We start from the raw sequence: 14,583 nt of genomic DNA, 5'->3' as shown, positions 1-14,583 counted from the left end.
ACGGAGAAGGGCCGCCCCAGGGCCTGGATCCACTGGTGAGAGCTTGCAAAATAAACATGTGGAGGCCGAACTGAGTGACAGCCACTCCTGGGAGCAATTAACTTTGGGATGGACTATCAACAAGGGGTTCTCTTGCCCCCTCACTCCCTCCAGGGTCTCAAATCGTGGTTTTAAAATAACCATTTGTAAGAAGCAGGGGGAAGAGTCAGGGAATCAGGGAACTGAAATCTGCCAAACACCCTCCAATAAAGAATTCAGCCTTTCCCACCAGCTTCTTGCTGCTCACTAAGGACCATGTACAGCTCCTTATGGCCAGGAGCCAAAGGCCACTGAAGCCAATGGAAAGGCTCCTATTGACCTCAATGGCCTTTGGATCAAGATTTAAGCATGCGATGCGCATCACTCCTCAGGGTTCAGCAGGTGAGAGGAGATTTAGTCCACTCCCTGTGCTGGTTCAGTACTACACCCTGCCCCAATCTCCCCAGCCAAGACCACTCACCATCTCATGCACAGCTGTTCTGATGGGGAGACACCAAAACTACCCACAGCTGAGAATGCCCCAGCTCATGCTATGGGATATTGCAGTGTGTAATGCATGTATGGACGGTGAAGAAAGCTAACAGTTCAAACGGTGTGCCCACACTGTATTCAGGAAGTGTGACTGCAGCATGTGTGAGCTCAAAGCTAGCTCAGGTATATTTACACAGGCTGCAATCAGATCTCCTGACTGCAGTGTAGACACATCCAAAGACTGGCTTCTGCTCTGTATTCACACTAAGCAAACTGCTTTCCATGTACACAATTCCAAACTGTTCTGCTGCCAGTTCTGTAGTTAAAGCCCTGGACTGGGATTCGGGAGATCAGAGTTCAGTTCCAGGCTCCTTGTATGACCCTGAGCCAGTCACTCAGACTCTCTATGCCTCTGTTTCCCCATCTGTAACATGGGGATAATAATCTTTTCCTGCCTCAAAGGGGCTTTGTGAGGATCAATCCATTAATGTTGGTGAAGAGCCCATATGCGACAGTGACAGGGGCCATATAAGAACCTAGATGTGAGCCCAGAAAGGAAAAGTGACTTGTTCGAGGTCACACAGGGTGAGCTGTGACTACACCATCCAGGTTCTATGCACTATCCCCCAGACACGTCCCCTACCGATGGGAAGGGGAACCACAGCCCCAAATATAGAAACAGACACTGCCTCTTCAACTTCACAAACCCAGGACGAGGCCTACTCGTCAACTACTTGTTATAGTCTGCAGTCAGACACATAACAGAGGGACTCCGCCCCAGAAGCAGTAGCTGCTCAGGAAGGACAAGAGGGGCTATCACACACAAGGAGAATCCTGCTAGGGCGGCCCAATCATTGTTTAGTGACCAGGCAGAGTTGAAGGGGCCAAACAGGAGCCGAGATCTGCTGGGGCCCACTCAGGATATGGGCCTTGTCAGCTGGGAAGCCAAGGATGCAGGAAAAGGGCCCAGAACAGGACATAACACTCCCTCCCGTTTCCAGGGATGGAGTGTTATGGATGAAGGGGGCCAAGGGAGAGGCATAAATAACCCCTTTATCGGCCTTCTTTGACAGCTAGAAGCGTGTGGAAAAATAAGTCAGCGCAGCCAAGGTGAAATCCAGAGCGACTCCATCAGGAGATTTTAGGAGGAGCAGAGCAACTTACCGTTGGGTCCTTTCCCTTCTGAAAACACTCCTCCTTCTGTCCAGGGAGAGGCGGCCAGGAAATCTGAAACAGAAGACAGGAACCTGAGGCCAAGTCACTCTGGGGACACAAGCAAGGGGGGACTGAGGGAACTGGGATGAGGGGAAGTTTTGGGGAGCAGTGCCCCTTGGGAATCCACTTCCTCTAAGCAGTCGCCCTAGAAGAATCAGGGATGTTCGGACATCAGGGCATTTAGCCTCCTTCAGATGGCTCTGATTTCTGGATTGGGGCAGCGTATCTGGACACAAAAGCTCTTCACATCTTAATCTTCCCTGACAGCTGATGGAAGTGTCTCACTGCTCGTAAACGTTAAGCATTAATAGAGGGGCTGCAGGTGGAAGTAACACAGGCAGAGGGTGGGCAGGGTTCCCTCCCCAGTGCACCCTAATCCCGACCTGCAGCCCCCCCCTGCTAGTCTAATTTTGGGATCCCAGCCCCCTCTTCCCCAATTTTTGGTCAGAATTTGCTTTCACTTCCACAAGTGTAAGCCTGGCTTCAGTGGAAGGACCCCAGATTTACACTGGTGTAACTAGAATCACTCTTTGACTGTAACTCTAGCAGATAGTTATCCTAGCCATTGAGGGCTTTGAAAGTGTCTCTTACAGTAACCTCACTGATGCTGCTTGGCAGAGGAATCTGGATAAATAAGAGACTTGTTCTTAAAAAAGATGAGAGTCCCTGCTGATCTTCCCATCTCCCCGGGGGAGGTCTCACCCCCTCACAGCCACAGGTCTAGAGCTAGAGACACACAGCATGATTTATCTTTTGCTATTCGTCCAAATAAAGCCAAAGTTACAGCTGGCAAAGACACCAGCTGAACCGAGAAGGCTGAGCCACTTAGAGAGCCCCATACATGGTGTGTTTCATCTCTTGGGCTCAAAAAATGGAAAGACCGATTTTCAAAGATGAGTCAGTTTCATTACTCCCCTGTCGACATGTGGGGAAACTGAGGCACGAGGTGAGGCTGTGACTCATCCCAGGTCCCCCAGCGGAACAGTGCCAGGTTTTTCAAGGCCCAGTTGAGTGTCCTGCCCACAGAATGCTAAGGGATAATTAAACCACCTGGAATATTAGCCTGGTTTGGAGCTTCAGTAGAACAATTCACTGCCGTAATAACAGCAACGCTCTCCATTTACACCGAGCTTGTCATCCAAAGTAGGGCACCACTGCTCCTGTTTTACACATGTGCCAAAAGCCCCACAGCAAGTCAGTGACAGATCTGGGCATAGAACCCCGGAGTCCTAGCTCCCCAGTCTCACTGCTAACCACTGTGCCTTACTGCCATTCCAGAAAGGGCCAGTCTGAGCCACAGGAAAGTGTCAGTGTGTGTCTCTGACATATAGGTTTGCGGGGGGCGGGGGTGTGTGAGCGGGGCCTGGGCATGAAGCATGAGCATCTTAAGGTGAGGGGTGACTGTATGAATCTCTCATGTGCTCCGAGCGCCCCCGCCTGTGTGTTTGCATCAGAACCCTGCATCTGCGGCAAAGGGCTGGATGTGTCTGAACGGAGGCTTTGTGCGTGGTGGGAACATGTCAGTGTGGGTACGGGGTGGCGTGTCTTTCCTTGCAGGGTCTGCGTGTTACTGATGTGCACGTACCGGTGAGCCAGAGAGAGGGCATGTGTGTGTGACAAGGTGGGTGCCTGATGGGTGAGGCAGACTGTGTGCAAGAGCGCATCCTCCTCCTGCCAGGCCTGCTGGCACCCTCGTGGGCGCCTCCACCGCTCAGATAGAGGGCAGGCAGGGGACACAAGCCCTTGACCTTTTCTCGGTGTCATTACAGAGACACTGAATTTCCCTTCTCTGCTGCACACAGTCAGCGAGGCAGGGCTGTGGGGGCCGCTCCAGCTCTCAGCTTGGCCTGACAGGGTTTCCAAGCGGCTGCAGTCACTGTCCTCAGGCAGGAATCCCCTGTGCTAACAGCCCTGCTGTAGGAGAGGCAAGGAAAACTGTTGGGTCAGGAGAAGCCCACGCGCCCCAGGGGAAGTGGGAATGGCCAGGCCAAGTTACCAGGCCAAGACACAACACCTTTCAATGTGGGGCTAAGGGCCTCGATCTCTCTGCCGGTCTCTAGTCCGAGCCATCTTCCCTACCCACCCTGCCATTTCCTGTGGGCTCAGGGATTCAGATGCAGCCCTCGGGAGCAGAAAGGGGTGTCCAGATTGGGCTGATGGCCTGCCATGTGATTCTATGTGGCAGATGAGCTTGAGCACAGTAGAGGAGAGTTAGCCCTGCCTGGCAGGGAATCCAGACTCCCGGGTCTCCTTGCAGGAACGCGCACAGCACCTGGCAGGGGTGGGGTTTCTCCCTGGCACAGCGATTGCATTGCTGCCACCAACTTCTCCCCTTCAAACTGCCCCTCTGAGCCCCTGAAATGCAAAGCACTGCCTCTCCTTCCCCGCTGCCTGCCTGTGGTGTCATTCCGTGGCACTAGTTTGGAGTAGACCAGCTTTGGAAAGAGCTGGAGGATCCCGATACCTGGATCAGCAATGACCAGGCATGTGCTTAGCCTCTGGACAAGGGCCTGGCAACCCCAGCCTCTGACGGTCAGGCTGCATCACAAACGGACACCAGCCTGAAGATTACACTAGCAAGCACTGCACTGATGGGTCTCTGTCTCCATGGGCTTCCGATCAGATTGTCCCATCAACAGGCTCCATCTCTTACCCATGTGCGTCATCTTCCTCTGGGGCGAAGGAGGGATTTGCTCCATGCTTACTCACTGATCTCCCTGCCCCAGCATACTGCTCTGCTGACGGACCTCAGTCTGTACCGAGGAGGATGGCACTACTCACCCCCATGCCCCAAAAGTCAGGTTCGGGGGGTTCCGCCCCCACACTGGCCTCCTTCTGTGCCCCTAGGAGCCAGAGGAGAATTGGCTCAGTTATGCCTGATGACCACAGCGAGAGTGGTCATCAAGCCAACTGGTTGCATCACCACTCTGTAGACAGAGGAGTAAGCCAGGGGTCAGCATTGATTGTAACACCAGGCCTGCTTGACCCCTTGTTGGCTGCGGAGAAGTCCAGACCCCAAATCTGGACCTCCGGTACCCAGTTCAGATCTCTCCCTAGAGCAGGCTGTAACAGAACCTCCAAAACCAAGCATCCCTGGACTCCAGGGCAGTTCATACACGGATCCAATCAGGAGCCAAACTTCCCAACTGGGCACCGGCTCTTGTCAGTCCCTAGGGAAGGGTTCAATTTGGATCATAAACCCAAAGGCTCAGCTGATTATCCACCCACTATCCCAGCTCTTTGGTCTCTTTGGTCTGCAGGCAGGAGCTGGAAATCTCATGAGAACAGTCTCTCTTGTGAAACTGGCAGCACCCCTGGCTTCTAAAAGGGTTGGAATAGCCTGTCTCTCTGCACTGTGTCACATTAGCCTCCATGCCTGGCCTGGATCTGGAGGTGCAGAGCCATATGCATGAAAAGGAGAGAGCAATACATCCCCCTACGGTGGAGATATATATACAGAAGGCAGTAAATAAGGACCTCATCTGCTCATCGGCTGAGAGAGGGACGGATCAGAACTCATCAGGTGAGAGCCCGGTGGGGCACAAAGAGGGGGGGAGCAGAGGTCTCAGTTAACAACGTTATTTTATGTCTATTAGCAGAGACCTCGGCCCCTGGGCTGTTAAAACAATCCTGCTTCCGTCCAAAAATGCCTTCAGCCCACTTAGCTGCGAGGGAGTCACTGCGATAAGGTAGCGTCTATTTATTTATTCTCATAACGTGGTTGAAAAGAGTGGACGTAGCTGGGTTGCCAATGTCAGACGCCTATGGCTCATAATTCAATCTGTGTCAGGCCCCAGGCTCACAGGAAGAGGAGGAAATGAGATCCAATTACACTGACTTCCCTTGGGGACCCTCCCTCTCGCTCTGTTTCTTACGGGAGTGGGGAGGGGAACTTGTACGCTGACTGATGGGGAGGTTTTCTCCGGTCTCCCCATCCAGAGGAGAGCATGCTGGCTGATAGGCCTCACCACACTCCTGTCAGCAGGTCTTCAAGAGGGGGTTTGGGGACAGAGGGGGGAGGCATATAGTGTGGTTATGGTCCAAGGATCTAATCCAGGGGAAGAGACGGGCCTGGGCTGGGGCACAAGCCCCCTGCTCCCCTCTGGGGGGGAACCTGGGGAGAACAGCTGAAAGACCCTTTGATCCAGCTTACACTCAGCGGGCTATGTGGGGATCTAAGCCAACATGCCAGTCAAAGCTCAGTAGGGACAGAGCATCAAGGGAAGCAGTGCCACAGAGCCATATGGGAGAGGGATCCGTTGTGCATTAAAAGCAATGAGCCCACGCTGTAAAGTCTGGGGAATTTCAGAGACTGGAGTTGGGGGCCCCTCCTCAGCGTAGGGAAATCTGCAGCAAGGGAGGCAGGGCACGCACTCGGTAGCAAAGGGAGAGTTTGGGAAGAACTGGCGCATCACTGCGCATTGAGGGTGGGTTTTCCAAAGTAACCTAACTCTGCTCACACTGACGTCTAAGAATTTTACCTTGGAATCTGACAGGAGCCAAGCTAGGCCAAGGCTGAGCGCTTTGGAAAACCACAGCCCTAAACAACTACTGGACCCAACCTAAACCAATGGGAGCAGTGACAGGAGACAGGGGATGCTCATGTGGGCAGGAGACCCCCTGGATAGCCATCAAAACCCAGGCACAAAGCGGGACAACCAGCCACCATCCTGCTGTGCCTCCAGCGCAGACTGAAAGTCTGGCGGGGTGCAATCCTGGGCCCACTGAAGTCAAGGGCAAAGCTTCCATTGGCTTCACTGGGGCCAGGATTTCACCATGGCATCTCAGAACTGCCTGCCCCAATGTCCCCACTTTCTTGTTTTCCGTCCCCACCTGCACAGATTTTACCTTTGGCCCCGTCATCGAATGGGCTAATTCGTCCTAAGGGTTCCACTGATCGCCAGCCTGTGCTTCCATGCTGCTGATTACAGTTCATTGCAGGCCAGCCCCCTGCAGGCTGCACGCTTTCCCATACGTGCCCCCAAATTCCATTAAGTGCGATATTTCCGGCCCCTCTTTAATGAGCTCTGCCTGGGGTCCAGTGCTCCTGGAAGATCCCTGGCACTACTCCTGACCTGCCCGCCCCATCCTATTCCAGTTCTAGCCTCCCCACAGCTCTGCCAGTGCACCTCAGTCCCGATCCCTGGCCCAGTCTTTGGCCACTGCGCCTGGCCCGTCCACACCAGCCCAGCCCTGCGCCACATGCATTGTGTGTGCTGTGTGGAACAACGCTGCCCTGCTCACCCACATAGGTGCAGAGAGATTGGGTGTTACCTCCTTGGCATCCATGCCGGGCTGATCCAGCCACAGAGAGTAGAGTGTATCTTTTCCCCCGACGAAGAGCCGGTCGCGGTATTCGTCCAGATACAGGGAGCGGAAGTCTGGGAAGCCCCGGTGGCCGAGGAACAGCTTTGAGCGGTTAGCAGCCAAAAGATCTGAAGGCAGAGAACAAGGAGAATCTACTTGTGATGTCACAGCACATGAGGGGCAGGGAAGGCGGGACACAGCGCAGATCCCCAACTCTAACCTGTCTGGAAAACCAGCACAATCAATCATGCCCGGCTCACTTACCCCTGGGAAGCTCCATTATAGCCAAGTACGACAGCCTCAGGGCTGCTCTAACTTACCCTCTGTTTCCCCTGGCCCACTGTGTGCCCTAAATAGTAGGGAACAGACGTAGTGTAATGCATTCAGGCCATACCCTTGGCATGCCCCCAATTTGCCACCTGTGCTGGAGGCTGGGAGGGGGCCAGTGTAGACTGCCCCCCCCAGCTCTACTCCGTTTCCAGGGCTGTTTCTGCCCACTTTAAGGTCTCTTTATGCTGCTGCCATTGGTCATTGCTGCACTGCAGCTAGAGACCCAGATGTCTTCTCTTGCCAGGGCATCCCTGACTGGGATAGGTGAACTGAGCTGGATCAAGTGAGAACTGATCTGAGCTTCGACCCCAAAACTCCAACTTGAGCCATTTGGGTCCAGCTCCTGCCAGGACTGGGATCAGTAGAAAGCCATGTCAAAGGCATGGCCAGCCTGTTTGCAGCCCTAAGAGTTTCACATAAGGCCCTGCCCTTGGGGGTTCTCCCGACCCTTTGGGGTTCACCCTTTGTTAGTTTCACACCCAGCCCAGAGCACCAGGCCCTCGGTGCAGCTGGGAGTGCTCACTGCACTTAGCGGGAGGAGCTGGACGGAGCCATCGTCAGCCAGGAGTGAGGACAGGAGATAAATTTACTGCTGATAAAAGCCCTGAAGATAAATGTCCTGTAAAGAGTCTGTCAGCGCATCAGCAATTAAACTCCCCTCCGCAGACAGCCCAGAGCACAGGACAACCCCAGGGGCTGCTGGGAAGAGGCTCTGCAGGCCAGGAGTGTGAGGAGACCATTGCGAGGGGGAGAAGATGACAATGCATCGAGAGAGGGGTAATGGGCTGCCTGGGGCGGGGGGAATGGAGAAAGGAATTGCCCACTCAGTATAAACCCACGTGCCCGCTGCTGCCAGCCCCACGCTGCTCCCATACGCCAGGCAAGAGGATACAATTCACTCACAACCCTACACACACAACTCCCAGCTACACATGCAGGGCATCTGTGCTGTGCACACTTACATATTAACCTTACCAGGGCCATAAATCCTGCCCCTTGCAGCACCTCCTAGTGACCCAGAGCACTGGCATGCCCTATGAATGTGCCCCCGGCCCTGACTCCTCCTGGGAGGAACTACTCCTCAGTCCCTCGCCCTCCAGGTCAGGATAACACCACACCACCCCCCAGGATCTGCCACCTCCTTAGACACACGCATGGCATCTTCTGTTGCCATGGCACTACCATGTGTGTGCCAGTCAAGGGAAGTAACTAACATACAAGTTGGGGATCGGATGAGACATGCCTGAGCTCCGTTTAAAGACAGATTAGATGGAGAACCTCTCTGCGTATATGCAGACATGTTCACTGAACAGATCCTCGCTCACACAAAACTACAACGCAATAAAAGTGAATGCTCCTGTCCCCAGCTAGAGCTCAGCAGTCCCGATGGGGCATTCTTGTGCCCCCATTGGAGCAGCTGGGGGATGGAGTGGAGGGAGAAGGCCTTGCTGTGTTCTGTTCTGCCTTGCTGCCTGGCATGGGCTCCCCAGTGCATTCCTTTTGCATAATGAGTGAAAAAACCAGCATCCTAGAGATTAGGCATCTGGAGCCTGTGGTGTATTATAACAACCCGGGGATTCGGACTGCGGAAGGAAAGACAGAAACTTGAGGTTTGCCACGAACGAGCCACTTGCCAAAGACAGACCCAGCCAGCTTCCCATTAAGGATCCTAGTTGACCAGGCATTTCCGGTAGCAAGAAGTACAGCAACTGGGACGCCGGCTAGAGGGCATTCAGAACGCCAGCTGTACACAAGAACCTGTGCGGGAACCTGAAGCACAGAAGTAACCAATGAATGGGAATGGAGCAGGGGTGCTCCCGGGAGACTTGAAGGTCTTCCTCCGGACCCCACCCTTCCTCTCGTTCTGTTCCTTTGGTCCAGTGGCTTTACAGCAAGCTGGCAGCACCTCTGAGGGAATCCACACTCAGATGGCGATTTTCCAGTCCTCTGCTAGTCCTTATTCCCTCCAGGACACAGGAAGGGGAACAGGCTGCGTTCGGCATGATGGGTGAAGGACCGGGTGAACTCACCGTGAATACATGGCTTACGGTCTCTGTACACTCCATCCTTTGGAATAAGGGGCAGGGTGGGAAGGAATGATGGGTAAGAAGCAGATGTGGGGAGCTGGGAGAAGGAAGGGGGAAGAGCAGCTGGAGAGAACAGGGAGAGGTTGAGTAGAGGAGTCAGAGAAGGCAGGGCAAGACTGACATGTAGCACGTCAATGGAAAGCTCAGTTGGCATCATCACTATGCCATGCTGATACTGCCTGGGACAGACCATGTCCTGCTCCCTGGAGTTTTCCTGTCATTCTTCTGCCACCAAGTGCACCCCACTGCGGGAAGGGGATTGGAGGGACAGGTCCTGGCAGCTGAAGAGCACGTGTGTTACGGCGGCACGCCTGTTCTGAACGGGGGTGGAGGTGAAGAAAGGGGTGCAGATTGTGACGCCAAGTGACCTTCACAGAATCACAGCTCGGGGCAGGGGCAGGGAGACTTATCGGAGGCCTGTCTCTGCCGTGTGGTGTGTACATTTACAACTAGATAAACTGAGAGAGCAGGATCTTGGCACCAGGCCCCGGGCTCAGGAGACAGAGGTGCTAGTTTCCAGCCACTCTCTCCTTGATCCTCAGTTATTCCTGGTCAGCTCAGGACACAGGCACACAGGAGCAGCTACAGGCCACCTTCCTGCGCCAGCACCTTGGGAAGGGAGCCGGCAGGGCTGTTCTATCTGGGGTAGAACTTCACATTAAGAGTCTCTGAGGTCATAATGCCCAGCAAAAGGCCTCTCCGAGTTCCCACACAGGAGTTTAGAGCAACCGGAGCAGAGAGAGGTTCAGAAGAGTCCATCCAGGTTCCCCCACGCTCTCTGTGACCACGCTGGCAAGGGTTCAGTCCCATCCACACTAGTTCACCACCAGCTGACGGGGGAGTTGGGGAGGATCCATGACTGAGAACCACACTTATCAGTAGAGGATTTTCCTGGGGAGTTACAGCCATTGGCAGTAGTGCATCAGTTCTCTGGAGGCTTCCAGCCAACCTAGACGTGTTCAGCAAATCCCCAATTCTTTCTTTTAATACCACATCTAAGGGCATCAATTAAAGGTCCCCGTTAACCTGAGATCCAGCTGTACCCAAGTCTCTTCTTGATTTTTCTCTTTTCACCTAGCCAGCGCTAGCTTTGGACAAGGACTAAAGCTAGCCTGACCTCTGCTGTTATCTATCTCATCCAGTCCAATCTAAATTCCATGCCAACAGCTGTTTTAAAAGAACATTAAAGTTGCAAAGTGAATCACGCAAGAAGTCAAGAAATGCCAGAATTCAGGTTGTCTATATGCAACCTTAGCTTTGCCCTTTGTACGTATGCATTACAAGAAAGTCTTCAACTACACAATCTCATACTATTTTTTCCCCAGGGCCCCTGCCACATTCACTACACAGGTTGCACAGTGTAGTGAATGAGGCAGCTATTGACTGGCGCATTCACTACACAACCCTGAGTCACCCAGCGTAGCCCTGAGGGCCCATATATGCTCACATTAAGGTAACTTCAGATTTGCTCCATATTTATCCTGTGGCAATAGCAAGTACAAAGATAAGGCCATGAGCCACAGGACCCTGTCTCATTCATTTCATGCCCTGCCTCCTTCTCTGCATATCACCCAGCCAGTGCACTGAGGGTGAAATTCCCTCTGAGGCCTCGGCATCACTTTCACGTATTTTAGGAATTAAAGAGATGCATACGCATTGTTTATACAATCAGCATAGGGGTGAATTATACCTGGAATGAAGCAGTGGGACCTTTCATTTGCCTTCTGGTGTTTGAGCATTTAAGGTTGGCATTTGCAAGCTTTTCTCCATACCTGGAGGCTAGGAGCTTACCTTAATTTTAAAAGCGAGAGCCCCATATCACATGATTCCATCAGGTGAGGCCATAAGACAGGATTTCTTCATCTCTGACCTATGTGAGCTTTACGCCTCAGAAGTTCATTGAGCAACTGAAGCAACCTCCAGCTGTGACGTCTCCACAGCAACAAGCTGTGTTGTCACCAGCAGTGGATGATGACATTGGCCTGGGGAATAAGCAGCAGGAGCAGGTTAACCCTAAAGAGACAAAGATCCCAGTTCTGGGCAATGAAGAGGGAAGAACAGGAGTGAAAATATCAGCTTTCCCAGCAGAAGTGCCTCCAAAGAGGAGAGTTTCGGCATTCTCCAGGCATCAGCAGCTCTTAAAAATGGTTCCTTCTTGTTTAACAGTGCTGTCCCCCGCAGTAATAATTCTGTATAAACTGACCACTAAGCCCTTTATCCCCAGCTGTGTAACTGATACACACACACACACACACACCCTTCTCAGGGCGCTCAGCCACTGAAAATCCTCCTGGATAAAGGAGGGGAACGGAGAAGGGCTGTGAAACCAGGCCTTTGCCAAATCCACCTCCAGTTTGTTAATCCCTCTCACCCACTCTGATGTCAAAGAGAAGCATGAATGGCTCCTTTGTGTATGGCTTGGAGATGTGGGCAGGGTGCCCTTAGAGAGGGAGGTGGATTGATAAACTGGCCCGTTTGCATCCAGGACCTGTGCTGGTTGTCCCTGAAGCGAGCTTGGCCGTTCTCAGCCATAATAAGAAACGATACGTGCCCAGCAGGGCTGTCAGCTGGATGCCCCATCCCCATAACACGTACCCTGAGAGGCTGCCATTTCTCAGGTTCCAGGGTGACAGTGGCGGGGTCTGTCCTATGGCTCCCAGTGACTCAAAGGAGAGGAAACCCTCCAGGATAACGGTGAGTGCATGTGGAACCAGCACCTTGTAGCGCTGAGAAAAACGCAGCTGAATCAGGACTGCTGAAGGCTCTTTTGCCAGCGTACCGAGCCTTGCATGGCGTTTGCCATGGGATCTCAAAGCACTGATGGACTTATGTCTGGCCCTGCACCCAGCTGTCCTCCCTTAGCAAAGCCAAGCACCTCCTCTCCTGGATCAAACACTTCACCACTTGCTGGGTGGGGAAATCAGAGCGACCCTCCCATCACCTCTTCTGGCTTCAGGAAGAAGGTGACAACGCAGGGCCCACTGCTGCTCCCAGCAGTGGGAGCAGAGCACTAGTGTAGACAGGGTGCAGGAGGCATTGTAATCACCATATCAGCTAAGCTTACTGTAAAGAGGGTGGGACAGCAAGGTGGTTAAACTAGTTTTTGTCTACACTAGGGCCTCCCCCCACTGCTGCCACCCCCCAACCAAAGCAGCCCAAGAGAAATGTTCAGCATGAAAGCCTAGTACCGTCACAGCATTAGTGGGCAGAGGCCAGGGCGGGAGAAATAAGGTAATTCGGGGCCTCAGTGTGCAGTGAGCACCAGCCAGGTTCACGGCAGCCCTGTAAAGCATTAGTTCCACTGCATAGTGATGGTAAAATAGGAGTCTGGAGTGGACAACTCCCAGGCAGGCCCCCGAGGGGGACTGTCTCCCCGGTACTGAGACCCTGCCCTGAGCGCAGGAGGCCGTAATTCACCGCAGTGACACCGAGCTCCCAGCATGGTGAGGGGAGACGGGGGTAATTTGTCATCAAGTCCTGGGGTTGTTCCACTGATGCTGGCTGACAAGGACACTGGGCCAGAGGCAGCTCCCTCCCCTGCCTTTGCTTGGGATCCTGGTCGCCTGTTTCCCCTGGGGCAGCTGGAACTATTGGATCAGGAGGAGAAACTAGGATTTTCCACAGTAATGATCATTGAGATGGACACGAGGAAACCCAGGAGGATAAAGCTCCATTGTTTCCTGCACTCAGTGTCTATTTTCTAAGCAGCCCTGACAACTTAGGATTCCACCAACTGAATATTAAATTTACACCCAACTACTGCCCAGATCCAGTGCTATGGTCTCTTACCCTGAAGTCCCCCGGTGGCTCTGCCTCTCCCCAGTTGTGGTTTTGTGCAATTCTGAGAACAGCTGCCCTTTCCCACCCCAACTTCCAAGTTCAATGATTTCCCAGCGAGATTATTTTCCCTGCTGTAGCAGGATCTCTGATCTGAATCAGGAGTGAAACAGGGCATCAATTAGAGCAAGCGAGGATGGGGAAGGAAAGAGGAGGGAGAATATGGTGCTAGCCGGGACAGGCAAAGTAGGTAAAATACAATCAAAACTGGCCTGAACTTCTTCACCAGATGGGACCTCAAAGCTTTGAGTGTGTTTGGTTAATTTCTCTGTCTCATTATTTACCATTTGCATGGCCTAATTCTGCACACTGGGGCTCTGACTAGCAACCTGGGCCCAGATTCTGATCTCAGTTCACACTGGTGCAGACCAGGGAGAACTCCTTCGAAATCAGTGGCATTCTAATGGTGTGGCTCCAGAAAACTAGAGATCAACATCGTGGGCCATGTACCACTCCAGGCTGCTGGCTTGTTTGGGCAGAAATACCCACGCTGGCAGGGTGATGATACCCACAGATATTTTCACTCCTCTTAAACAGCCTCACATGAAACTAATTCTGTGCACAGCTACCCACCAACACACCCCAGTTGCTCTGCTTATCTACTCAAACCTCAGTGCACTTGGTGTGTGAATGCAGCTCCACATGCCTAATTCATGACGTGGAGTGACCCATACTGCCAGTCATTCGGCTCTGAGGGACGCTAGGGGCTGGAATCAAGGAAACTGGCTTGGTGTTAATTACAAGCAGTAAGGTTGTTTGTGTTGAGGACACAAAACTTCCATTCTAATCCTCATTGTCAGGAGGTTTAGAACATGGCTGGGTCAGGGCTCCTTGGCCCTTCTTCTGAGAGTTTTCTATTCCAATGGGAGTTAGGTGCTTAAAGAGGCATGAGGGGGAAAGAGTAATGAATATTAGTCCACGAGCAATGCCTGCTCGTCTATAACCAAATTTGGAGGGATTTAGCCTGGCTTTGTCTGTTTTAAGTTAGTGAATTTTATGGCTTTCATAGAATCATAGAATATCAGGGTTGGAAGGGACCCCAGAAGGTCATCTAGTCCAACCCCCTGCTCAAAGCAGGACCAATTCCCAGTTAAATCATCCCAGCCAGGGCTTTGTCAAGCCTGACCTTAAAAACCTCTAAGGAAGGAGATTCTACCACCTCCCTAGGTAACGCATTCAGCTGCTTTTGAAGGGTCCCTATAACTCAACCGCACCTTGTGTTATTTTTAGATGAATCTTCTGCAGCCCATCAATGGAGCATGCAACATAAGGGCCTCTGGGTAGTTTGTAGGGAAAG

General features: G+C 52.7%; 1 protein-coding gene across 1 annotated transcript in view; it reads right to left on the bottom strand.

Moving 5' to 3' along the window:
• SEMA3G (semaphorin 3G) overlaps nucleotides 1-14,583 on the bottom strand; it is a 66,722-nt gene that overhangs the window by 32,116 nt on the left and 20,023 nt on the right. The window contains exons 2-3 of the mRNA XM_048857659.2: nucleotides 7,000-7,160; nucleotides 1,675-1,737 (exon numbers count right to left, since the gene is read on the bottom strand). Of these exons, the coding sequence (XP_048713616.2) occupies nucleotides 1,675-1,737; nucleotides 7,000-7,160 (224 nt within the window). The remainder of the gene's footprint in view (nucleotides 1-1,674; nucleotides 1,738-6,999; nucleotides 7,161-14,583) is intronic.

The sequence above is a fragment of the Caretta caretta genome, chromosome 7 (genome assembly GCF_965140235.1).
Source record: "Caretta caretta isolate rCarCar2 chromosome 7, rCarCar1.hap1, whole genome shotgun sequence".
Taxonomy (NCBI): domain Eukaryota; kingdom Metazoa; phylum Chordata; order Testudines; family Cheloniidae; genus Caretta; species Caretta caretta.
The sequence above is the reverse complement of the archived record's forward strand: the minus strand, read 5'-3'. Positions and strand labels throughout refer to the sequence as shown.